Source organism: Microcebus murinus, chromosome 1 (assembly GCF_040939455.1).
Source record: "Microcebus murinus isolate Inina chromosome 1, M.murinus_Inina_mat1.0, whole genome shotgun sequence".
NCBI classification, from domain to species: Eukaryota; Metazoa; Chordata; class Mammalia; order Primates; family Cheirogaleidae; genus Microcebus; species Microcebus murinus.
The window spans coordinates 129,414,305-129,439,680 of record NC_134104.1 but is presented as its reverse complement, the minus strand read 5'-3'; the positions used below and the strand labels follow the sequence as shown (position 1 = coordinate 129,439,680).

At 37.3% G+C, this 25,376-nt stretch overlaps 1 protein-coding gene across 1 annotated transcript in view; it reads right to left on the bottom strand.

The window, feature by feature from the left end:
* Nucleotides 1–7,027: 7,027 nt before the first annotated feature.
* The window catches only part of LOC105881571 (uncharacterized), a 28,356-nt gene continuing 10,007 nt past the window's right edge, over nucleotides 7,028–25,376 (bottom strand). Inside the window, exons 7-8 of the mRNA XM_076001383.1 lie at nucleotides 10,479–10,535; nucleotides 7,028–7,249 (exon numbers count right to left, since the gene is read on the bottom strand). Coding sequence (XP_075857498.1) covers nucleotides 7,065–7,249; nucleotides 10,479–10,535 — 242 coding nt within the window. The 3' untranslated portion in view covers nucleotides 7,028–7,064. The remainder of the gene's footprint in view (nucleotides 7,250–10,478; nucleotides 10,536–25,376) is intronic.

Below are 25,376 nucleotides of genomic sequence, written 5' to 3'. Positions count from 1 at the left end.
TGTTGACCAACTCCCTTTGCCCCTCCCCACTACTCTCCCCAGCCTCTGGTAACCACTATTCTACTCTCTACCTCTATAAGATCAACTTTTTTAGATTCTACATATGAGTGAGATCATGTGGCATTTGTCCTTCTGTGCCTAGTTTATTTTACTTAACATAATGTTCTCTAGGCTCATCCATGTTGTCACAAATGACAGAATTTCACTCTTTTTTATGGCTGAATAGTATTCCATTGTGCATATGCACGATATTTTTTAATCTATTCATCCACTGATGAACACTTAAGTTTATTCTATATCTTAACTATTGTGAATAGTCCTGCAAATAAACATTGGGAGTGCAGATATCTCTTTGACATACTGATTTCATTTCCCTTGGATATATACCAAGTAGGAGAATTGTTAGATCATATGGTAGTTCTGTTTTTAATTGTTTGAAAAACTTCCATACTGTTTTCCATGATGGCTGTCCTGCTTTACATTCACACCAGGAGCAAATGAGTCCCTCTTTTCCCCCATCCTCACCAGCATTTGTTATATTTTGACCTTTCCATAATAGCCATTCCAACTGGGGTAAGATGATATCTCATTGTGGTTTTGATTTACATTTTCCTGATGATTAGTGATGTTAAGCAATTTCTTCATATATATGTTGGCCATTTGTATGTCTTCTTTTGAAAAATCTCTATTCAGATCTTTTGCCCATTTTTAATTGTATTTTTTTCTATTGAGTTCTTTGAGTTCCTTATATATTCTGGATATTAACCCTTTATCAGATGCATAGTTTGTGGATATTTTCTCTAATTCTGTAGGTTGTCCCTTCATGCTGTTATTTCCTTCACTGTGCAGAAGCTTTTTAGCTTGATGTAATCGTATTTGTCTACTTTTGCTTTTGTTGCCTGTGCTTTTGAGGTCTTATTCAAAAAATTCTTTTCCAGACCAATGTCATGACTGACTTCTCTATTTTTAATTTGAAGTCCTGCCTCCAGCACTACCTTCCCTGCTTTATTTTTCACACGTATTCATGATCTGACATAATATTTATTTTACCTATTAACTCAGTCATTTTCTATCTCCTCTGTATTGACCCCTAGTCCACCTTCCTAGAGCCAATTAGAATGTAAACTCTATAAAAACAATGATTTTCATTTGTTTACCCTCTGTATTTCAAGCTACTTGACCATATCACCTGGTAGATGGTACTGTATAAATTCACCTGGTAGGTGGTAGTTACTCTGTAAATATTCATTAATTGATTGAATCAGTCTATCAATCAACTAGCATTTGTCCTGGCTGTGCTGGATAAGAGACTTCTTTCTACCCCACATAAAGTACTTAGCATACTTTGCAATAGATGGCATCTCCTATTCTAACACATATTTCCCCACAGCAAGGGTTGACAAGCTTTTTCTCTATAAAGAGCCCTTTCCTTTTGAGTCATACAATCTCTGTTACAACTACTCAACTCTGCCATTGTAGCATGCACTGAACCAATAGATAGTAAATAAACAAAGGGGCATGGTTGTGTTCCAATGAAGCTTTATTTCAGATTGGGCCCATGGAGTATGGTTTGCCAACCCCTACTTTATAGCAGGGCTTCCCAGTTTTGTTACTGAAATATATGTAAAAGAATTATCTTTCACATGTCAAGCAATACAACCAAAAGCAATAAAAATAATCAAATCCCTCAAAATAGGTAAAATAACTTCAAAGTAATAAATGGCTGATGTGACCAATTCACTGAAGACTATCATTAAGGAATTTTGGCATAGTTTATTAGGACTTTGCATTTCTTAGACATAATGGTATATCTAGTAATTAATGAAGTTTTGATGAAATGTGGTGAATTCTGCTTGAAATATTTAGAATAGTTTCTATTTTCTACACTGAACTTTGACTAACATAATGTACATTTATCTAACTTGCCTAGAATAGTTTATATTCTTGCATATTCTGTCTATAGCATTCCTTTGATCTATCAGTAAATTAAGTGTGTGTGTGTGAGTGTGTGTGTGTGTGTGTGTGTGTGTGTGTGTGTGTATGAGAAAAATTGGTTGGGGAATTTGCTCCTTTGAAACAAAGTTAATTCCTAAAAGCTTCCATTTCTTAATATAATTATTTAAAATTATTTTAATTATCTGATTTAGAATCTTTCCAGGTTATTGAGCAAATTTAGATTATCTGTTTTATAGAATATACTTTATTCATTTTTTTAAAACTAGGACTATTTGCCTATCTATCTCTAGTTTTCCTATTTTCCTTCATGATAACCGGTACTGGTTTAGTGATCTAAAGTGCAGCTTCTTTCAATATTATGAAAATTTACTCTTTATCACTGAGGAAGCAGATTCATTTGAAGACCTAATATGTATCACATGTAGGAATATCTCTGGCAAAATGATCCAATCATAGTACCATGGATTGGGAGAAGGGACCAGAAATATATAAGAGTTGTAGAGTAGACCAGAACAGTGGGTGGAAAACTAACTCAAAGAAGGCTGTCACTGGAGACAAGCAGCCAGATGTATAATGCACAATGTCCAAAGGCATAATGAAAGTAACTGCATCACAATTTCCAATCAGATCTATCTTCAGCTATCTTCCAATTAGTTCCATCTTCAGCTAGGTCAAATCTGTTCAATTTGTCCACTGAGTTTATAATATCAGTGACTACATGTTTCACTTCTAAAAGTTCAATTTGGTTGTATTTGTTTCTTTTTCAAATTGTCTTAGTCTTTTTGAGAGTGTCTACTTCTTTCTCATGCTTTGGATTCCATGTTTATATCCTTAACAGTTCTAAGCATTCTTATTTTGTCTCTACTATTCAATAGTTCTCTTTATGTTCTTGGTAGTATATTACTAATGCTTATTTTGTATGCTGGCTCTTAATCATTATATATTGTTTTCTTACATGCTTTGTAATTTTGTGTTGTGAACTTGTCAGCAGCAGGATTCTCTTGATGGTAATCCTGTACTATCTGGATTGAGGGCGCTCCCCTAGAGAAGTTTTACATTTACTTTGCCCAGGGTGTTCACAGACTCAGACCTCTTTGATGTTAATGTGCTGGTTTAGTGTTTTCAGAACCACACAGATAGGAATATTTTAATACTAACTCTGGATAAGAATAAGGATATAGTCATGGATTTTCAGGACAGTTTTTTTCTATCTAAAATTCTAAACAAAGATATACAAGCTTGAGACACTATTCAGTACCATTGGGTAGATAGTTTTTCTAGCATGAATCTTCAAAGGCCTCAGCTTTGCACAGGAGTCTCAAATTCAATCTTTTAAACTCATGTAATACCAAAGCATTGTCTCCTGTTCTAGTGTAGGTACTGAGATCGAAAGCTCTATGTGACTGAGACAAGACATCCATCCCTCCCCTGAATCAACTACCCTTGCCCCCAGGCTGCTAAGCATACTCCCTCCGTGTGTACTTATGACTCTGGTTTTCAATTAGTACTTCATTTTTAGCCTAGCGGAGATTTCCTTACATGCTTTCTAGCTCAGCTATATACTTTTAAAAGATACTTGTAATATATTATCCAGCATGTGTAAGTGTTTTATAGTAGGAACATTTCTGGGTAATATAGTTTGCCATACTGCCAGAAACAGAAATAGCAAATAGTAGAGTGATGCCACAAAAATTAGCAGGATATGTTCAAACTGAGCATCCCAAACCTAAAGAAAAATCACTACAATTCTTCAGGGATTTGTAAAGAAAGGCAACCCTGAATGTAGAATTTTACAAAGTGTCATGAAATGTAGTAATAAGAATTTAGAAGCTTCTTTTGAGGTTTCTCATTTTAAAGCAAAAGTAAAAAGCACAGCCACATGCATTGGGGAAACACTTGTTATTTCTGTCACAGTAAAAATTGCTGGAATAATATAAAGAAAAGCATATGATGAAACCTTAAATACATTTCTTTGTCAGTAAGTATTGTTGGATGATATATAGAAAACATCACAGAAGAGTGAAGAAACAAATGTCGGAACAAATTATGTAGTGTTGAAGGTTTGCTATACATTTGGATGAAGCACTGATGTTTCTAACACATTTCAGCTATGGTAGTTTCTGGATTCTGTTTCCAATAATAAAACACATTAAGAACTGTTTTTTGTTTGTTTGGTTGGTTTTTGGTGAGCCATTAAAAAAAGAACTGAATAATATTTTCCCTCAATAATAAATAATTTCACTTAGAGAAAAATATGACATATGAAAAATTGTGTGACAACAATTTGTATCAGAATTTTTTTAATTCCCAAGCAAGGGTACAGATAATATACCCCCCCACCAATGAAAAGCATTCCCTTTCTTACTTCCAAGCAAGCTGTTGTGGCAAAGATGGTGAAGCCATAGAGAGCAAATTGCTACAGGATGTCATGGACGAGGTTACTTTTATGAAAAAATTAGTTTTAGAAAAAACTAGAAACTAGTTTTTAGTTTTAGAAAAACAAAAAGACATTTAGGGGACTCTGCACTCTTTTATGGAAAGTAACTGTTTAGATCAGGTTCCCTGAAAAGCAGATTCCTTTTTTTTTTTTGAGACAGTCTCACTTTGTTGTCCAGGCTAGAGTGAGTGCCGTGGCATCAGCCTAGCTCACAGCAACCTCAATCTCCTGGGCTCAAGCAATGCTCCTGCCTCAGCCTCCCAAGTAGCTAGGACTATAGGCATGCGCCACCATGCCTAGCTAAATATATATATATATATATATATATATATATATATATATATATCAATTGGCCAATTAATTTCTTTCTATTTATAGTAGAGACGGGGTCTTGCTCTTGCTCAGGCTGGTCTTGAACTCCTGACCTCGAGCAATCTGCCCACCTTGGAGGATTACAGGTGTGAGCCACCGTGCCCAGGAGAAAAGCAGATTCTGACAGGGAGAGTTGCATATAGAAATGATATTGGGGAATGCCCTCAGGATCAACAGCCATGGGGAAGGGAAGAAAGCAGGATTGAGCAGAGGGAGCAGTGGAAGGTGATGCAGTTATCACAATGTTCTCAACCAACCCCTTGGGGCCCACTGGAAATGAGATAGCCTGTCAGTATTGTCTCACCTTGCAGCAAGCTGGCCAGACCTTTTTTTTTCCCTTAATTTAATTTTTAGTTGACAAATAAGACTTGCATATATTTATGGGGTACAATGTGACATTATAATATACGTATACATTGTGGAATGATTGAATAAAGCCAATTAACATATTCATTACCTCACATACTTATTATTTCTTTGTGATGAGAACATTTAAAGCCTTCTCTTTTAGCAATTTTGAAATATATATTACGGTTAACTACAGTCACTATGCTGCGTAATAGATCATCAGAACTTATTCCTCCTATCTAACTAAAACTTTGTACACTTGCCCAACATCTCCCCTGTCCCCATCCACCCGCCCCCAACCCCAGCCTCTGGTAACCATAGCTCTAATCTCTACTACTGTGAGTTCAACTTTTTAAAAAATTCTACATATAATTAAGATTATGTGGAATTTGTCTTTCTGTATCTTGCTTATTTCACTTAGCATAATGTCCTCCAGGTTCATCCATGTTGTCACAAACGACAGAATTTCCTTCATTTTCAAGGCTGTTACTATATTCTGTTGTGTATATATATTACATTTGCTTTATCCATTTATGAGATGATACACACCTAGGTTGCTTCCATATCTTAGCTATTGTGAATAATGCTGAAATGAACATGGGAGTGCAGATATGTCTTTCACATATTGACTTTGATTCCTTTGGATATATACGCAGAAGTAGGATTTCTGGATCATATGGAAGTTCTATTTGTAGGTTTTTGAGGAATCTCCTCCATACAGTTTTCTATAATGGCTTTACTAACCTATATTTCCACTAACAGTATAAGAGGGTTCCTGCCTTTATATACACCACAGGCTAGTTGTTGGAGGAGGCCTCCTAGGAAGGGGTGTGACCTTGGGCAAGGCAGCTTTCTCTTCCTGAATAATACCTAGAGAATGATGCAGCAGAGAGCCTTCAGCCATCAACATATTCCTGAAAGGCTGCTGGCGCTGCACCACTGCATCCGCAAGCAATCACACAGAGGACTGCAGGTGACATTGTGGTGAAGTCCTTAACAGAGCTGGCAAACTTACACATGAATTATTCATTTTTCTCTTACAAAAAAAAAAATCAAGTGATCAAATATGCTGGCTTCTGCTATAATGACAATTAGTTGACACTAAAATCTGACACACCACAAAAAAATTCAATCTAATAATAAATGAGGAAATGACTACCTCTTGAAAGACATTTATGCTATGGAGAGAGCTTTATTAAAACAGAAGTTTGGAAGTGTTACCATTAATACATGCTGTTATTTCCAAAAATTATATGGCCTATGAAAACTCCAAGATTTGCACACTTAAGACACCTGGAAAATTGTTTTAACTTGCTTTAAAAATTTTAACTGTTTTAAAATTTTTCAAATAGTTTCAGCACATGTTAAACATGGGTGTTAAAATTTTAGAAGGATAGACTTTCAATACATAGAAATTTCCAAATTATTTTTTCAACAAAAATATAATATTTGCATAATTTCAGATTAGCTTTGAAAGATAAGTATTACAATTTGGAAAGGGTACTCAAAGATACACTTTTTTTCATTTGGGTTTACATATATTTGGAAGAACATTTTGAACTATGACAGCCATTAAAATCGAGTACTATTCAAATAAATTTAAAACATAGGTTTTCAAATTTCTACATCACAAAGCAAGCTAAAGCAAGTTTTTATATGAGAGTGAAGCATCTCATCACACAATGATTCAAGGCTTAGAATTATGGACTTACCCAGAACCAAGATTCAGCAGCTCAAGGCTCCTGGACTTCCACAGCCATTCCCCAAATGAAGTCCTTCTAGGACCCAGCTCCTAGATTGTGGCTGGTCACCCTTTCTGATAACTTAGTACAGCATCTCCAGTGCTTTATCTTCACATGTTACCATTAGTATAAAAAATTTTGAACATGTACACCCATTTATTTGTTTAGAAGCTATACACAAGTGTTATTCTTCTGATAAATTATCTGTATTATGTAACATCCACAAAAGTAGAAATTTCAAAAAGGCAAGACAATTCCTTACACAAAATGCATGAACCATGAGAGATTCTGCAACATAAGCAGTATTTATTCTTCAGAAATATCATGGTCATGAGAAACAGAGAGATTTTCAAGTTGAAGTGACAAATGCATGATCCTGGATTGAATTCTGAATCTGAAAGGGAAATTTTGGAGAAAATAAGCAATGTTTGAATGGGATCTGTGGATTCAATGGTAATGTTAGATAAATGTCAATTTCATAATTTTTATTTATGTACTATAAAAACACCCTAAGTATTAAGGAGCTACAGGACATCATGTCTGCAACTTATTTTCAAAAGATTCAGGGAAAAATAAATACCACAGTAATATATGTGTATTTGTGTGTACATTTGGGGCAGGGGGGAGCGATTGGGTATTTCTGTATGGAGAGAAAGAGAAAGAAAGAAAGAATGCAAATATGGACACTGCTAACAATTGGGGAGTATGGTTGAAGGATTGAAAGATATACTGAGTTCTCTGGTTCTTTGTCCTACTTTTGCCACTTTTCTATAAATTTGAAATTGTTTTATTTTTTATTTTAATTTTTTTGAGACAGAGTCTCACTGTGATGCCTGGGCTAGAGTACTGTGGCATCGGCCTAGTTCACAGCAACCTCAAACCCCTGGGCTCAAGCAATCCTTCTGCCTCAGCCTCCTGAGTAGCTGGGACTACAGGCATGCGCCACCATGCCCGGCTAATTTTTTTTCTATATATATTTAGTTGGCCAATTAATTTCTTTCTATTTTTAGTAGAGATGGGGTCTCGCTCTTGTGCAGGCTGGTTTCGAACTCCTGACCTCGAGCGATCCACCCGCCTCAGCCTCCCAGAGTGTTAGGATTACAGGCGTGAGCCAACACGCCCAGCCTTGAAATTGTTTTAAAACAAGAAAAGTTAAAAATCTATTAGCAAACAATAAAAACTTTCTTTAAAAATGAGACAAAAAATAGAAACTAGCTTTAAAATATTATATGTATTAAAAGTACAAAGTACTGTATTCATTTTACTAAAATATTAATAACATTTTCAGTATGAGAATATTGGAGATTATAGATATTTGTCCTGTCCTCTTCATTATCAAACTGTTCCAGAGGAAAACCTTTGGTGATCTTTTTATTAATGAAAAAGATAAAGTTTCCAAATTGTAAAACTAATCCTTCTCTTAAAACATTAGATTTAATAATTTAAAAGTAAATTTTATAGATTAACATTTAATATCTGAGAATTAATGAATCATAAGCAATTTTAACAAATTTAATATCTATTGCTTACTGTTCAAAAGATTTAAATTATTTTATTTATTAAGACTACATTTTCATTTTCTCATGAAATAAAATAGAAACAATTTCCTATAAGATACTCAAAATCTTCACCATGTCTAATTGTTTTCCACATTCCTGGTTTTCTCTCTTCCCCATCAAAATGGGGCGACATTCTCTGGGTATTCAAGATACAAACTATTATTGTACAGGAGAAAGTGATAATAGTTTTGGCTGCAAAAAAAATTGTTCTTCCTGAGACCTTCTCCCTAACCCCACCCTCATTCTGATCCCAAAAGAATGGTAAAATGATACAGTAGAGTTATCATTTAGCAATCAGAGTCATATAATAATTCCCTGCTGCCTCCTTCCTTCAGCTCTTCTGACCTTTCCTGACTGCTTCTGAATCACCAAAGGGAGAGCCCCCAGTCAAGAAAAACAGGCAGGTATATACATACATAATGAGTAAGATGTGCACCGTCTGGGGGATGGTCATGCTGGAGACTCAGACCTGTGGGGGGAGGGGGGAAAGGGCATTTATTGAAACCTTAAAATCTGTACCCCCATCATATGCCAAAATAAAAAAAAAAAAAGAAAGAAAGAAAAACAGGCAGGGCTGGGCGTGGTGGCTCATGCCTACCGGTAATCCTAGCACTCTGGGAGGCCGAGGTGGGCGGGATTGCTCAAGGTCAGGAGTTGGAGACCAGCCTGAGCAAGAGCGAGACACCATCTCTACTAAAAATAGAAAGAAATTAATTGGCCAACTAAAAAAAATATGTATATATATATAAAATTAGCCGGGCATGGTGGCACATGCCTGTAGTCCCAGCTACTTGGGAGGCTGAGGCAGTAGGATTGCTTGAGCCCAGGAGTTTGAGGTTGCTGTGAGCTAGGCTGATGCCACAGTACTCTAGCCCAGGCAACAGTGAGACTCTGTCTCAAAAAAAAAAAAAGGGAAAGAAAGAAATAAAAGAAAAACAAGCAGGAGGTGGAGGGATTGTGCACTGACTTAAGAAAAGCCTGTGAATGGTGAATATGCAGTTGCTTTAATTACACAAACAGACCCCAAAAATACATGCAAACAAAAGTTATGTTTTTATTTGAGCATTTATATCTCACTAGAATGTAATACAAGTTGCAGTGAGGACTTGTTTAATTCTGAAATGAGGTTTTTAACTAACTTTGCAGTATGTCTCCCCACAGCAAATTCCTCAAACACCGAGAGCCATTTAATGTAGGCACCCACAAATGGCCAAATTCCTCCAAAAGTCTGTCCCAAATCCACTGTATACAGGATGTTGCTGAGTACTGTGTACTACATACAGTTAGCTTAAAAAGAAAGCTATGTGCAAGAACCCACTATTGAGCAGTTTACTCATGCACAGGTAATGAACCATACGCATCACTCATGAATACTCATCCATGGATGTAGAAGACCAAAGTTCTTTTGGGAATTATCTCACAAATGTAGACAAACTAAGAATCTTGGACATACAAAAAAAGCCACTTTTGCTGAAAGTAGAATAACCTTATATAGTAGTCCCTATTTAACCATGGTTTCCTGCCATCAAAAAGAAGAATGTAGGCCGGGCCGGTGGCTCACGCCTGTAATCCTAGCTCTCTGGGAGGCCGGGCGGATTGCTCGAGGTCGGGAGTTCGAAACCAGCCTGAGCAAGAGCGAGACCCCGTCTCTACTATAAAATAGAAAGAAACTAATTGGCCAACTAATATATATATAAAATTAGCCGGGCATGGTGGCACATGCCTGTAGTCCCAGCTACTTGGGAGGCTGAGACAGAAGGATCGCTTGAGCCCAGGAGTTTGAGGTTGCTGTGAGCTAGGCTGACGCCACGGCACTCACTCTAGCCTAGGCAACAAAGCGAGACTCTGTCTCAAAAAAAAAAAAAAAAAAAAAAAAAAGAAGAATGAGATATAGTAAGGTATTTTGAGAGACAAAAACATCACAACACTCATGTAATTTTTATTATAGTATATTATTATAATTCTTCTATTTTAGTATTACTGCTCTTAATCTTTTGCTGTGCCTAATTTATAAATTAAACTTTATCATACATATGTATGTATAGGAAAAAACATAGTACATACAGGGTTCAGTACTTTCTGTGGTTTCAGATATCCACTGGAGGTCTTGAAGTGTATCCCCTACGGATAAGGGAGGGCTAGTGTAATTATAATACAAACAAGCAGTATGATTTGGCTGAGTTTTTTTAAATTGTTACACTTTTTATATCAACTTGCATAATGGTGTTTCCATATGAAAAATGGTAACAAGAAAGACAAAGATTTTTGCCAGTGATTATGTTTCCCCTGATATAAGAACTTAATGATATAAAAAGGCAAAGAAGTGGATTATACTACAGCAGGACACAGAAAATTCTAAGTTTTTATTTCATGATGGATGATGGGGACTCAGAAGGGTCAGGGATTGGGAGGTGGGTGGATGATGAGAGGTTGCTTGGTGGGTAAAGTATGCGTTGTTCCAATGGTGGATGTGGTGAAGGCCCTGACTTTACCATATCAATGTAGCAAAATTATACTAGTACTCCATGAATATATACAAATTTTTAAAAAGAAGAAAAAGAATTTATTCCAATAGCAAAGGAAAGAGAAAAAGAATGAAACTCACAGGCTGTTTCTTACATTTGCCAATAATCTCCAGCCAAATACTACTGGAAACATGCCTGTAGCTGAACAAAGTTGGGTTTCTTGATTTGTTGCAACAATGGAGAACACACTCTGTGGGGAACCATGGGGCTTCTCACTAGGAGATATTAGAAAGGCCTTATTATAGAATTTGGGCTTGTAGTAGGTGAGTTGGGGAAGAGTTCCAAGAAGGAGGACTTTGCTTTGGATTGGATGTTATCGAGAAATGAAGTAATTCTATGATTGAGTATCTTAATAATTCTTATCCAGAAGGTGAGAAGATTGAAGTGATACTAAAGTTGTCATTGGTAAAAAAACAACAACAACAACAACAACAAAAACGAACTAGCTGTCATTCATATCAGCCAGGATATGGAGATATGGCTGCCATTTTTACGGTTAGGATAACATTAATGTTTTTGTCTGTGTTCAAAACTGATTACAGAGTGGCCTTGTTTTTGTCTTGATCCACCATGGTCACAGAGTGGCCTTGTCTAGAGTTGGTGCTTGTGTTCAGGCCAGTTTCCAGCTGTCAGGGGTTACTTTTTTCTTTCTCACACTGATAAAATGGGAAAACACTTTAGCAAAACTTCTGGGAATACTGGGTGCTTAAGATTGGAATGACTTTTAAATAGAATATATTCATAAAAGATTATGGTGCTTTAGGCAAATTTACTGAGCAATAACATAGTAAGAAATAGAAAATAGTTCAAGAGATCATTGGGTTCATCTCCTTGGCTCCAGGGTTGATTTCTCCATCTTAAAAGTTCCTCTTATAAAAATTACACCGTTTCTACTGGCAGGTCTATTACTATAATAAGGAATTCCAAATTCTCCCTCATTAAATTGTAAGGTAATTTCTTCCTTCCTTCTATGTGGAGATAGACAACAGCCAGCCAATATTCTCTTCAGAATAACCCTTTAAACATATGAAACTTTCATCTTCTCTCCTCTGGAAAAGGTAGCCTCTTTTCACAAAGCAGGTATTTTACGTGTCTAAAATTGGTATGCATCTCTCCATCTGCTGCCTCCACCTTAGTGTGAGCCCCCATCACTTATTATCTAGAACACGACAGTCACTTCCTAACTGGTCTCCTCAACCAGTTGTTATAACAGCTTAGGTACAACCTTACTACCCACTAGTCCAGATCTAACTTCAACATTCCCATAGACTCCAACCTCGCAAAGGTTGCGGCAGGGCCCATAGCACTTGTGCTTCCAAAGGGGAGTGTGTGTGTGTGTGTGTGTGTGTGTGTGTGTGTGTGTGTGTGTGTTGGGGTGGAGGAAGGTGGAAGCTGATTGAAATTCTTGTTAAAATAAAACACAAATCATTCAACGTATAAACAAGTGACAATATAATCCAATGTCAAAATACAGGATTCAGGCCGGGCACGGTGGCTCACGCCTGTAATCCTAGCTCTCTGGGAGGCCGAGACGGGCGGATTGCTCGAGGTCAGGAGTTCGAAACCAGCCTGAGCAAGAGCGAGACCTCGTCTCTACTATAAATAGAAATTAATTGGCCAACTAATATATATAGAAAAAATTAGCCGGGCATGGTGGCGCATGACTGTAGTCCCAGCTACTCGGGAGGCTGAGGCAGGAGAATCGCTTGAGCCCAGGAGTTTGAGGTTGCTGTGAGCTAGGCTGATGCCACGGCACTCACTCTAGCCTGGGCAACAAGTGAGACTCTGTCTCAAAAAAAAAAAAAAAAAAAAAAAAAAAAAGATCAAAATACAGGATTCAAAGAAGACAAGTAATGGGCAGTCAGGAAAAGAATCGAGAAATACTAATGGGAAGGATTCTCTAAAAAGGTTGAGAAATAAAATGTAACTTCAGTCAGATAACGAACAAGATTGCAAAGGCCCTTGAATAACTAAGTATTGTATGTGTTTCCTAAACTTATTTGCATAACCCCATCACATCTGAATATTACCTGTACTATTTTCAATATTTTTCTCTAAATTAATTCACCTTGTCTACTAAAATAAATTTATTTCAAAAGGAACCCATACCATTACATTTATATTACTATAAATGTTAGTTTTGTTCTTCAAATATACATTAGACTTAAAATTTAAAAGTATGCATTCAAGCACCACTTAAAGTCATCTCATACAAAACAGTGGTATGCTGGACACACTCTGGGAAACACCAACCTAAATACTTGTAGTTAGTCAACAAATGCACAGCTCTCCTAAGCAACAAAGTTATACTTCCTCTTTTCTCCTCTTCCCAGACACCACCTCCCCCATCCTCTTTCTCATCCAATCTTCTTTAAAAAGCTTTATGTGCTCACTCTTTCCAATTCCTCTCTTCCTATCTTCTCTTGCATTCACTCCAATCAGGTTTTTGCCCCCAACTCCACCACTTGGCTTATAAGATACCAATGTTTGTCAGTTTTTCCTGACTTATTGGACACACCTCAGTTTTCTTTACTGATTTCTCCTTTCTCCTCAACCTGTTAATGTTGGCAAACCCATGGGCACTGTCCTGAAACTTCTTGCCTTCTCTGTCTATACTTGCTCCCTTGCTGATCTGGTTTGGTCATGTGACCTTAAATACAGTTGTATGATGTATAATGACTCCCAAATTTGTTCTCCAGCTTACATCTCTCTCCTGAACCCCAAGTGTGTATACTGCATACCTGACACTGACATTCGGATATATGGCAAATCTCTCATACTTCACATGATCAAATCTGAACTCCCAGTCTTTGCTCCCAATCTTACTTTACCCCCAAGTCTTCCCCATCTCAGTTGACAGCAACTCTATCTAAAATCCAGGCCAGGCGCGGTGGCTCACGCCTGTAATCCTAGCACTCAGGGAGGCCAAGGCGGGCGGATTGCTCAAGGTCAGGAGTTCGAAACCAGCCTGAGAAAGAGGGAGACCTCGTCTCTACTATAAATAGAAAGAAATTAATTGGCCAACTAATATATAGAGAAAATATTAGCCGGGCATGGTGGCGCATGCCTGTAGTCCCAGCTACTTGGGAGGCTGAGGCAGCAGGATTGCTTGAGCCCAGGAGTTTGAGGTTTCTGTGAGCTAGGCTGACACCATGGCACTCACTCTAGCCTGGGCAACAAAGCAAGACTCTGTCTCAAAAAAAAATAAAAATATGGCCGGGCGCTGTGGCTCACGCCTGTAATCCTAGCTCTTGGGAGGCCGAGGCGGGCGGATTGCTCAAGGTCAGGAGTTCAAAACCAGCCTGAGCAAGAGTGAGACCCCGTCTCTACTATAAATAGAAAGAAATTAATTGGCCAACTGATATATATATATAAATAAAAAAAAAAAATTAGCCGGGCATGGTGGCGCATGCCTGTAGTCCCAGCTACCCGGGAGGCTGAGGCAGAAGGATCACTCCAGCCCAGGAGTTTGAGGTTGCTGTGAGCTAGGCTGACGCCACGGCACTCACCCTAGCCTGGGCAACAAAGCGAGACTCTGTCTCAAAAAAAAAATAAAAATAAAAATAAAAATAAAAATAAATAAATAAATAAAATCCTATCATTTCTTACCCAAGTCTCTGCTCCCACCCTGGTGAGAGACATTACCATCTCTCTGATAAAAACTGCAATTAGCCTCTACCCTGCTTCTTTCCACAGTATAATTTCAACACAAAAGCTTTTAAAAATATGTTAGATCATATCACTTCTGTGTTCAAAATCCTTAGTGGCTTCTCATCCTATAGAAACAAAATCTTTACAATAGCCTACAGAGTCTTTAATAATCTATCTCCCTGTTACTTTGCTCACCTCCTCTCTTCTATCCTCTTTCTTGCTGGCTCTGCATTAGCATCAGTGGTTCATATATGTTATATATTGTCACTAATCTTCAAAAGCTATCATTACTCCCATTTTGAAACTGAGAAAACTAGAACCTAGAAAGGTTCCTTGGCCAAAGTCAACAGCTAGTGCTAGAGTCAAGATTTAAAGTCTGTTTTACTCTGAGATGTGCCTCTCAATGATATCATGTTGTCTTATACAAACCTTCTGTTCTTCCAAAAATAAACCCAAGTACACACGGAAATTTTATCATGACAAAAGTGAGATTTCGTATCAGTACAGAAAAGGTGTTGAAACAACAGAAAACACATCTGGGGGGAAAAAAAGTAAGCTAAATCCCTTCCTCATTCTGACACCAAATTGAATTCCTGGTAGAGCAAAGATTTGACAATTAAATTGAACTTATAAAACTTCTAGAACAAATCACAAGTAAAATTATTTATAATATTAGAGAGGAGAAGATATTTCTGAGCAGAAACAAATACAGAAACATAAAAAGATTGATAAATTCAGTACATAAATTTTTAAAACTGCTAAATAGCAAACATATCTGAAACAAAGTCAAAGACAAACAGCTAATGGGAAAATTATTTGTAATGTATACGTCAGACAAAGAGCTAATTTCCTTAATTTACTAAGAGCTAGTAAAAAATAAATAAATAAATAAGAAAAAGGCCGGGCGCAGTGGCTCATGCCTGTAATCCTAGCACTCTGGGAGGCTGAGGCAGGCGGATTGCTCAAGGTCAGGAGTTCGAAACCAGCCTGAACAAGAATGAGACTCCATCCCTACTATAAATAGAAAGAAATTAATTGGCCATCTAATATATATAGGAGTTAAAAAATTAGCCGGGCATGGTGGCGCATGCCTGTAGTCCCAGCTACCCGAGAGGCTAAGGCAGCAGGATTGCTTGAGCCCAGGAGTTTGAGGTTGCTGTGAGCTAGGCTGACGCCACGGCACTCACTCTGTCCTGGGCAACAAAGCGAGACTCTGTCTCAAAAATAAATAAATAAGTAAGAAAAAGAAAAACATTCCATTTAAAATCTACAGAGATGTGCATAAGCAGTTCACAGGAAAATAAAAAGACAGCTTGAATTGACTGAAATCAGGCTTTTTCCAATGGTACTCTTACCCCTGTAACCCTCTCAGGTGATGGTAGAGCATTCATTTATACTCCTTGAGTCTTTGGACCTCTTCTGCCTCCCTTCATCTCTTTTTCTGTAACTCTTTCAAGTCTCTCTCTTCATTCAACTGTGACTCGCCACATAACTCACCCCCTAGCCCTGCCATAAATGCTGGGGGACCTCAGTGTCCACACAAGCAACCAGTCAAACCATCAACATCTGAGGTCCCTGACTTCTTCATCTCCAATATCCTTCATTTCACCCTAGCCACTCCCACTCCCATGGGAGTCCATGGGACACCTTGAACTTTTCATTTTCTATCACTGCCCCCCCTCAAAATTCTCTATTTCAAACAGCCCAGGCTCTTACAGTAAAGCTTCTCCTTGTAATTTGCATTGTTAATTTCATCAGAACTTCAAGTTTATGAATACCTCTATTTTCTCTCAAGACATCAGTCCTGACCGGCCACCTGCTTTGTTTTTGCAGTTTTACTTCCTTACTTATGCACCTTAGATTTCATGAACCATCACTTTGTTGATATTCTTGCCAATATCCTAAAATTATCCTCTGGCCTTCTCTTCCAGGCCTGCATCAACCAAGGTACTTTGTTTTTTCATGCCTGCAATCAATCAGCCAAGCACTACTGGAGCAAGCTATTGGGTGTCATTTTATATCAATAAATAATGGTTTTCCCTACCCATTGCCAGATCTCAGCCCACTTGTTACTACTTTAGAGAAGCCTTCCCAGATTGCCCTGGCTATGTACTGTTATCCTATTACATATTCTCTCACAATACTGCATTACTTTTTCATCACACTTATTATTAATATAATTGCAATTTTATATTTATCTTACAGTATCTGATAAACATCAAGAGGACAACATTCCTCACTAGACGAGGACTGGTCTTCAGTCAAGGGTATGCAAGTAGCTGCACTCCCCTGCTAGAACCTGCAAACAAGCTCTCAAGGTCTGTGAAAATGAGACTGGATAGGAAGAAAACTTTCACTTTTCATTTTATTCTATTTTGTACTGTGGGGGAGAAGGGAAACTTCCCCTTCCCCTTGGAAGTTTAACTGAAAAATCAACTCACAATAAGTCAAATTAATAAGAGAAAGAGATTTACCATGTGCATAAGAAGAATCACAGAGTGATTACTCAATATGCCAATGGGGTCCAGAAATCTATATATCCTTTTTTTAGAAGGGAGAGGAGATGAAGAATACAGGTAATTCCGTTTAGGGGCAATAAATGGTTACTAAGGAAGATGAATAAATACTTGGAAGAATGAATGGATGGGGAAAAACATATTGACTTGTAAATGATACTCTTTGGAAATTAAATTAACATGAGAGACAGGTATTATATTTAAAATGACTTGGGCCAGATCTGGTTGCATTCTTGATATTTCTTCCTGCAATATATTGAGATAACAGAAAGGGGAAAGGAATTGGTTATTCTTTTTGATGGGTCTGGTTTTTTAGGAAGAAAGAGGGAAAGCTCCTTCCAATGCCTGTTGTTCTCTAAGGGCCTTTAATTGAAAATACTCTTTATACCAAGGAGTCATATTTTGGGGTGAAGTTTCCTGAAGTTTCATTCAAACAAACTCCTTCAGTATTGTTTGAATGTTATAGCCATCTATAGAGGATTTTTTTTAAAAAAGGTAAAATCATGACTTTCATATAAATCAAAATAAACTGATGTCAGAATTTAATTTCACTTATTAATTACTAAGAAAACCAGTAAGATATTATAGCCAGTGCAAAGAAGAACTCAAAGAACCACATGAATTTGGAAAATCAAGAATGCTAAAACAAATTTATAAATAGCTGAAAAACAAATATATCCTCAAGGTAATAATTATTGAATTCCACTGGCCACAGTTATCTGCATTTCTATGGACAAGAATCATTTGAATTATTATCAATTTTCTATAATATACAAAGTTGTAAAATAGCTCCAAAACAATGAAAGGCTGAGATAAGCTGGAAGGGTACACTAAACAAGACACTAACTATTAATAATATGTTTTACCTATTTCAAATTTTTTCACAATTTTTCATTTTACGTGTGTGTGTTTATTAAATACTAATAGATATAATGTATGAACAATTACTTTTAATAATGTCAGTAAAAATTATCTATGTGAAGGATTATGGCATAAGATTTTATATACAAAAAAACCTCAGACATTATTTTAAATTCTTGAAAAAAGAACCTTATAATTCCATGGCAAATTCTAATTACTTAAAGAAAAAAAACCCTAAGATAGACATTTACAAATAATTATCCATTAGCATTCCAATTAATGCTCACTTAAATGGTCATCTAAGATGCTTTATATATAAACAGTCTTTTTAAGAACACAATGTTCTTAAAATTTTAAGAACATTGTGTTCTTAAAAAGTGTTAAAATATTAACACATTTTAAGGAGATAAAATGACAGAATTCAAGCCAATATTCTCCCATCATCTTCCAAAGAATACAATCACAAGAGATTACTATGCCCTTTTGCCTTGTACTTATTATAATTTGCATTAATATGGTTTGTGATAGTTTTTCTCATTATATTCAAGAAAGCAGCTAATTGCCTATTAACTGTTGTCCTTTAAAAAAGAAAAAAATTAAAGCTTAGTAAAAACAAAATTGTCCAGACAAGATTTCATTTAAAAATTTCAAAAAGTAATTAGATTATTTGTGCTCTTATTTACTTCTTATTATGTGTTAAGTATAACATAGTCCCACACACAATTACTTGTTTAAATTACCAGCCCACCCAAAATTATTTCTACCCACCAAATTTTCACTTACCTTTGCCATTGTGATTAAGCATTTGGTGAAAATCAGGATCAGTACTAAACATTGAAACAGTACTAAGGATGTATTAACACTTTAGAATTAACACTAAAACTATTACACACCTATTGCTTATTTTTATTTTGAGAAAGGGTTTTGCTCTGTCGCCCAGGCTGGAGTGTAGTGGTGCAATCATAGTTCTCAGCAGCTTCCAACTCTTGAGCTCAAGCAATCATTCTGCTTTAGCCTCCTGAGCAACTGGGACTACAGGCACATGCCACTATGGGGGTGAAAGGAAACTTCCTCTTAACCCCAGAAGGTTCATCGAAAGATCAAATCACAGTAAGACAGATTAATAAGAAAAATTTTCTTTACCATGCGCATGGGGAGAATGAAAGTGATTACCCAAAATCCCAATGGCATCCAGAAATTTATACACCCTCCTTTTAGAGGGAGAAGGAGATGAGGAATATAGGTAATTCTGCTTAGGGGCAATACATGGTTACTAGGGAGGATGAACATATACTTGGGAGAATCAGTGGATGAAGGGAAACAGATTGACTTGCAAATGATACTCTTTGGAAATTAAATTAACCTGAGAGATGGGTATTATATTTAAAATTACTTGGGTCAGGTCTGATTGTATTCTTGATCATCTTTCCTGTAAAATATTGAGCTAACAGGCAGGGGAAGGGAAGTTGATTCTTCTTCTTTTTTTAATTTCAGCATATTATGGGGGTACAAATGTTTAGATTACGTGTGTTGCCTTTCCTACCCTTACCCCCAGAGTCAGAGCTTCAAGCGTGTCCATCCCCTAGATGGTGCGCATCGCACTGGTTATGTATGCATATATCCATCCCCTCCTCCCCCCCCCCATCTGCCCAATGCCCGATAAATGTTATTCCTATATGTCCACTTACACGTTGGTCAGTTAATACCAATTTGCTGGTGAGTACATGTGGTGCTTATTTTTCCATTCTTGGGATACTTGACTTAGTAGAATGGGTTCCAGCTCTATGCAGGAAAATACAAGAGGTGCTATATCACTGTTATTTCTTATAGCTGAATAGTACTTCATAGTATACATATACCACATTTTATGAATCCACTCATGAATTAAATGGGCACTTGGGTTGTTTCCACACCTTTGCAATTGTGAATTGTGCTGCTATAAACATTAGAGTGCGGTGTCTTTTTTATAGAATGGGCATCTACCCAAAAGAAGTGTCTTTTGTTCTTTTGGGTAGATGCCCAGTAATGGGATTGCTGGACCAAATGGTAGATCCACTTGTATCGCTTTAAGGTATCTCCTTATTGCTTCCCACAGAGGTTGAACTAGTTTGCAGTCCCACCAGCAATGTAGGAGTGTTCCTATCTCTCCCCATCCATGCCAACATTTATTGTTTTAGGACTTTTTAATTAAAGCCATTCTCACTGGAGATAAGCGATATCTCACTATGGTTTTTTTTTTTTTTTTTTGAGACAGAGTCTCGCTTTGTTGCCCAGGCTAGAGTGAGTGCCGTGGCGTCAGCCTAGCTCACAGCAACCTCAAACTCCTGGGCTCAAGCGATCCTCCTGCCTCAGCCTCCTGAGTAGCTGGGACTACAGGCATGCGCCACCATGCCCGGCTAATTTTTTATATATATATCAGTTGGCCAATTAATTTCTTTCTATTTATAGTAGAGACGGGGTCTCGCTCTTGCTCAGGCTGGTTTTGAACTCCTGACCTTGAGCAATCCGCCCGCCTCGGCCTCCCAAGAGCTAGGATTACAGGCGTGAGCCACAGCGCCCGGCCCTCACTATGGTTTTGATTTGCATTTCCCTGATGATTAGAGATGTTGAGCATTTTTTCATATGTTTGTTGGCCATTATTCTGTCTTCTTTTGGAAAGTTTCTGTTCATGTCCTTTGCTCACTTTTTGATAGGGTTGTTTGATTTTTCCTTGCTGCTTTTCCTGAGTTCTAAATAGATTCTAGTTATCAGCCCTTTATCAGACGTGTAGCTTGCGAAAATTTTCTCCCATTCTATAGGTTGTCTGTTTGCTCTCATGACAGTTTCTTTGGCTGTGAAGAAGTTTTTTAATTTGATCACATCCCATTTATTTATTTTTGTTGCTGTTGTGATTGCCTTTGGGGTCTTCTTCATAAATTCTTTGCCTTGGCCAATGTCTAGAAGAGTATTTTCAACGTTTTCCTCTAGAATTGTAGTAGTTTCACACCTTAGGTTTAAGTCTGTTACCCAGACTGAGTAGATATTTGAGAGAGGCGAAAGATGTAGCTATCCAGTTTTCCCAGCATCATTTATTGAATAAGGATTCTTTTTCCCAGTGTATTTTTTGTCTGCTTTGTCAAAGATTAGGTGGCTATATAAGGATGGTTTTATATCTGGGTTCTCTGTTCTGTTCCACTGGTCAATGTCCCTGTTCTTGTGTCAATGACAAGCTGTTTTAATTGCTATAACCTTGTAGTATAGTTTGACGTCTGGTAAATTGATACCTCCTATTTTGTTCTTATTGCCTAGGATTGTTTTTGCTATACGGGGTCTTCTCTGGTTCCACAAGAAGCGTAAAATTATTTTTTCTATATCTGTGAAAAATGATGATGGTATTTTAATAGGGATTGCATTGACTCTGTAGATCACTTTGGGTAGTAGAAACATTTTAACAATGTTGATTCTGCCCACCCCAAGAGCATGGTATGGTCTTCCACATGTTTATGTCCTCTGCTATTTCCTTCTTCTGATTATTCTTTTTGATGGGTCTGCTTTTTAGGAAGAAAGAGGGGAAGCCCTTTCTACTGCCTGTTGTTCTCTAAAGGCCTTTAATTTAAAATATTCTTTATACCAAGGAGTCATATTTTAGAGTGAAATTTCCTGAGCACCTTCACCACCATGTCCAGCTAATTTTTCTTTCTTTTTAGAGATGGGGTCTTGCTATGTTGCCCAGGCTGTTCTCAAACTCCTGAGCTCAAGCTATCTTCCTGCCTTGGCCTTCCAAAACACTCGGGTTAGAGGCATGAACCATCACTGCTGGCCTGCTGCTTATTTTTAAGTGTTCATAGCAGCATTATTCATAATAGCCAGAAAGCAGAAACAACCTAAATATCCATAAGCATATGAATTAGATAAATAAAATGTGGCAGATACATACAATGGAGTGTTTTGTTGGGCAATACAAAGAAAGTACAGATATATGCTACATAACAGAAGAACTTTGAAATCCTGCTAAAAAAAAAAAGGGAGCCAGTCACAAAAGACCACATAGTGTATGATTCCATTTATATGAAATGTAGCAAATAGGCAAATCTATTGAGACAGCAGGTAAATTAATGCTGGGAAGGGATGGTTGGGTAGAAAACAGGAACCACTGCTTATAGTTATGAGGTTTCTTTTTGGGGTGATAAAAGTGTTCTAAAATTGATTGTGAGAATGGGTACAAGTATCTGTGAATATACTAAAAGCCACTGAACTGTATACTTTGAATTGTATAGTATGTAAATTATACCTCAATAAAGCTACTATTTATTTTTTAGAAGTTAGGGGGAAAAGGTATATCACAAGGATCCTTCATGTCACTCTTTTATAACTACATCTACCTTCTTCTTACCACTATCTATCCACATTTCTATTCCATGGCAACCACTAGTCTGCTCTCCTTTCTAAAATTTTGTCATTTCAAAAATATTATATAAATAGAATCATACAGTATACAGTAACCTTTTGGGATGGCTATTTTCACTCAACATAATTTCTTACAGATTCATCCAAGTTATGGTATGTACCAATAGTTCATTGCTTTTTATTTATTGCTCTTGCTATGGATGTACCATAATTTAACCATTCATTCATCTCTTCGATGACATGTGGGTTAATTCTAGTTTGGGGTTGTTACAAATAAAGCTTCTTTGAACACTCATGTCTAAGTCTTTGTGTAAACATAAGTTTTTGTTTCTCTGGGAGACAAAATGCCCAAGAGTGCAATTGCTAGGCTATATGGTCATCATATGGTTTTTACAAAACTGTCTAATTGTTCTTCAGAGTTGCTGTATCATTTTACATTCTCACCAGCAGTGTATGAGTGATCCGGTTTTTTTGCATCCTCGCCAGCATGTGATGTTGCCATTATTTTTTACTTTAGCTGCTCTCATAGGTATATAGTGTCATCTCATTGTAGTTTTCATTTGCTTTTCCCTGATGGCTAATCATGTTAAAATATTCTTTTCACATGCTCATCTGACATCTGTTTATCCTCTTCAGTGAAATGTCTACCTATGTACAATTGGATTGTTTGTTTCTTCACTGTTGAATTTTGATGATTTTTATGTATTATAAAGACTAGTCCTTTGCTGGATAAGTGGTTGTATTATTTTCACAGGGCTGCCATAACAAGTTACAATAAACGAGATGCCTTAAAACAACAGAAATTATTTCTCTCACAGTTCTGAAGGCCAGAAGTCCAAAATCAAGGTGTCAGCAGGGGTGCACTCCCTCTGGAGGCTCTAGGGAAAAATCCATCCCTTGCCTCTTTCAGCTTCTGGTGGCTGCTGACATTCCTCAGTTTGTGACCACCTCTCTCTCTGCTCATCTTCACATGAGTGTCTGGATTACCGCCTCATGACTATAATCTCTGTCTCCATCTTCACATTGCCTTTTCTCTGTATGTGTCAAATATCCCCTACCTTATTCTTGCAAAGCCACTTGTGATGGCATATAGGGTCTACCCAGATAATACAAGATAATCTCCTTATCTCAAAATCCTAATTTAATTACATCTATGAAGACCTTTTTTCAAAATAAAATAACGCTTGTAAATTCCAGAGAGTAGGACTTGATATTTTTAAGTGACCATTATTCAACCTACTACAGGTGGTTTGCAAACATTTTCTCCTACTCAGTATCTTCTTATTATCTTCTTTTATTTTATTTTATTTTTTATTGAGACAGAGTCTCATTGTCTTTCCTGGGCTAGAGTGAGGTGGCGTGTCTAGCTCACAGCAACCTCAAACTCCTGGGCTCAAGCAATCCTCCTGGCTCAGCCTCCCAGGTAGCTGGGACTACAGGCACAAGCCACCATAGCTGGCTAATTTTTTCTATTTTTAGTGTTTGGCTAATTTCCTTCTATTTATAGTAGAGAGGGGGGTCTCACTCTTGTTCAGGCTGGTCTTGAACTCCTGAGCTCAAGCAATCCTCCCGCCTTGGCCTCGCAGATTGCTAGCTAGGATTACAGGCGTGAGCCACCATGTCCGGCCTCTTTTTATCCTCTTAACAGGATCTTTTATAGAGCAATGGTTTTAATTTTGATGAGGTACAATTTATAAACTTTTCCTTTTATCTTTTGTGCTTCTGTTATTCAGTGGATTACTTTTCATAAAAAGGGCTATTTGAGAAGCAAACAGATGAGACCCACATTCCTCAGCCCCGGCTGAGGAGTCATGTCTGCAATCCAGGACATAACTACACTATATAGGAGTAAATGTAGGCTGGAAAGGAAGTTAAAGCAAATTTATTTGTGTCTTCTTTCTGTGTGAAAGCCTTGATGGCAAATGGGCATGACAGCACACATAAAGTTGTGTTTTAAAAGCCAAAGACAATTAACTAAAGGGAATGAATGAAACATTATAGTAGCAAAAAAGTTAGAATCAAGCAGAATCTTAAGGAATAAACTAGCAGAGTAATTCTGAATTTAATCCTGAAATAAGAAAAAAATATATATAAAGCATTATGGCAACAATTGGTGAATTTTTTTAAATGGGGGTCTAGATACATTACCTAGGCTTGCCTCAAACTCCTGGACTCAAGCAGTCCTCCTGCCTCGGCCTCCCAAGTGGCATGGACTACAAGCACATTTCAAACACCTGGCTGACTATTAAAATTTGAATATAGACTTTAATTTAAGTAATAGTTTTATATCAATGTAAACTTTTCTGATTTTGATAATAGTACTGGGTTTGTGTAAGAGAATGTCCTTTTCTCCTGCGAAACACATGCTAAAGAATTTAGTGGCAGGGCAATGTCTCTCCAATTTACACTCAAATGGAACAGCTCTCTTCCCAGATGAAAATAGAAAAGTACAGCAGTCTCCAGAAAGGTGTTTAGAACCTGTCTAAAGTGGTTGAGGATGGTTGGCCAAAGGAGACCAGGTGTCCTAGAATTGGTCACTTACCTCAGTGGTTCTCAGACTTGGCTATACGTTAGAATCATCTGAAGGCTTTTAAAATTCCCTAGTGCCTAGGCTTCACTCCATCTGCCTACTCACTAAATCAAGATATCTGGGTATGGGAACCAAATAGTAGTTTTAAAGATCCCTAGGTTATTTCACAAAGTTTGAGAATCATCGTCTTAGCATTTTACTACTCAAAATGTGGTCCATAGACCAGCCTCATCATCAATACCTGGGAGCTTGTTAGAAATGCAGAATTTCAGGCCCAACTCCAATCTATGCAATCAGAATCTGCATTTTAAAAAGATCCCCAGGTGGTCTACGTACACATAAAAGTTGATGAATATCAGAATCATCTAGAAGACAAAGTCCCAGGCTCACTGAAGTACAATACGGGCTGTGCCCCTATGATTTTACCAAGGGCTCCAGAGAAAGAGTTTCAGCATCTGACCATCCCAGTCTGACTCTTAGAGACAGAGTTATT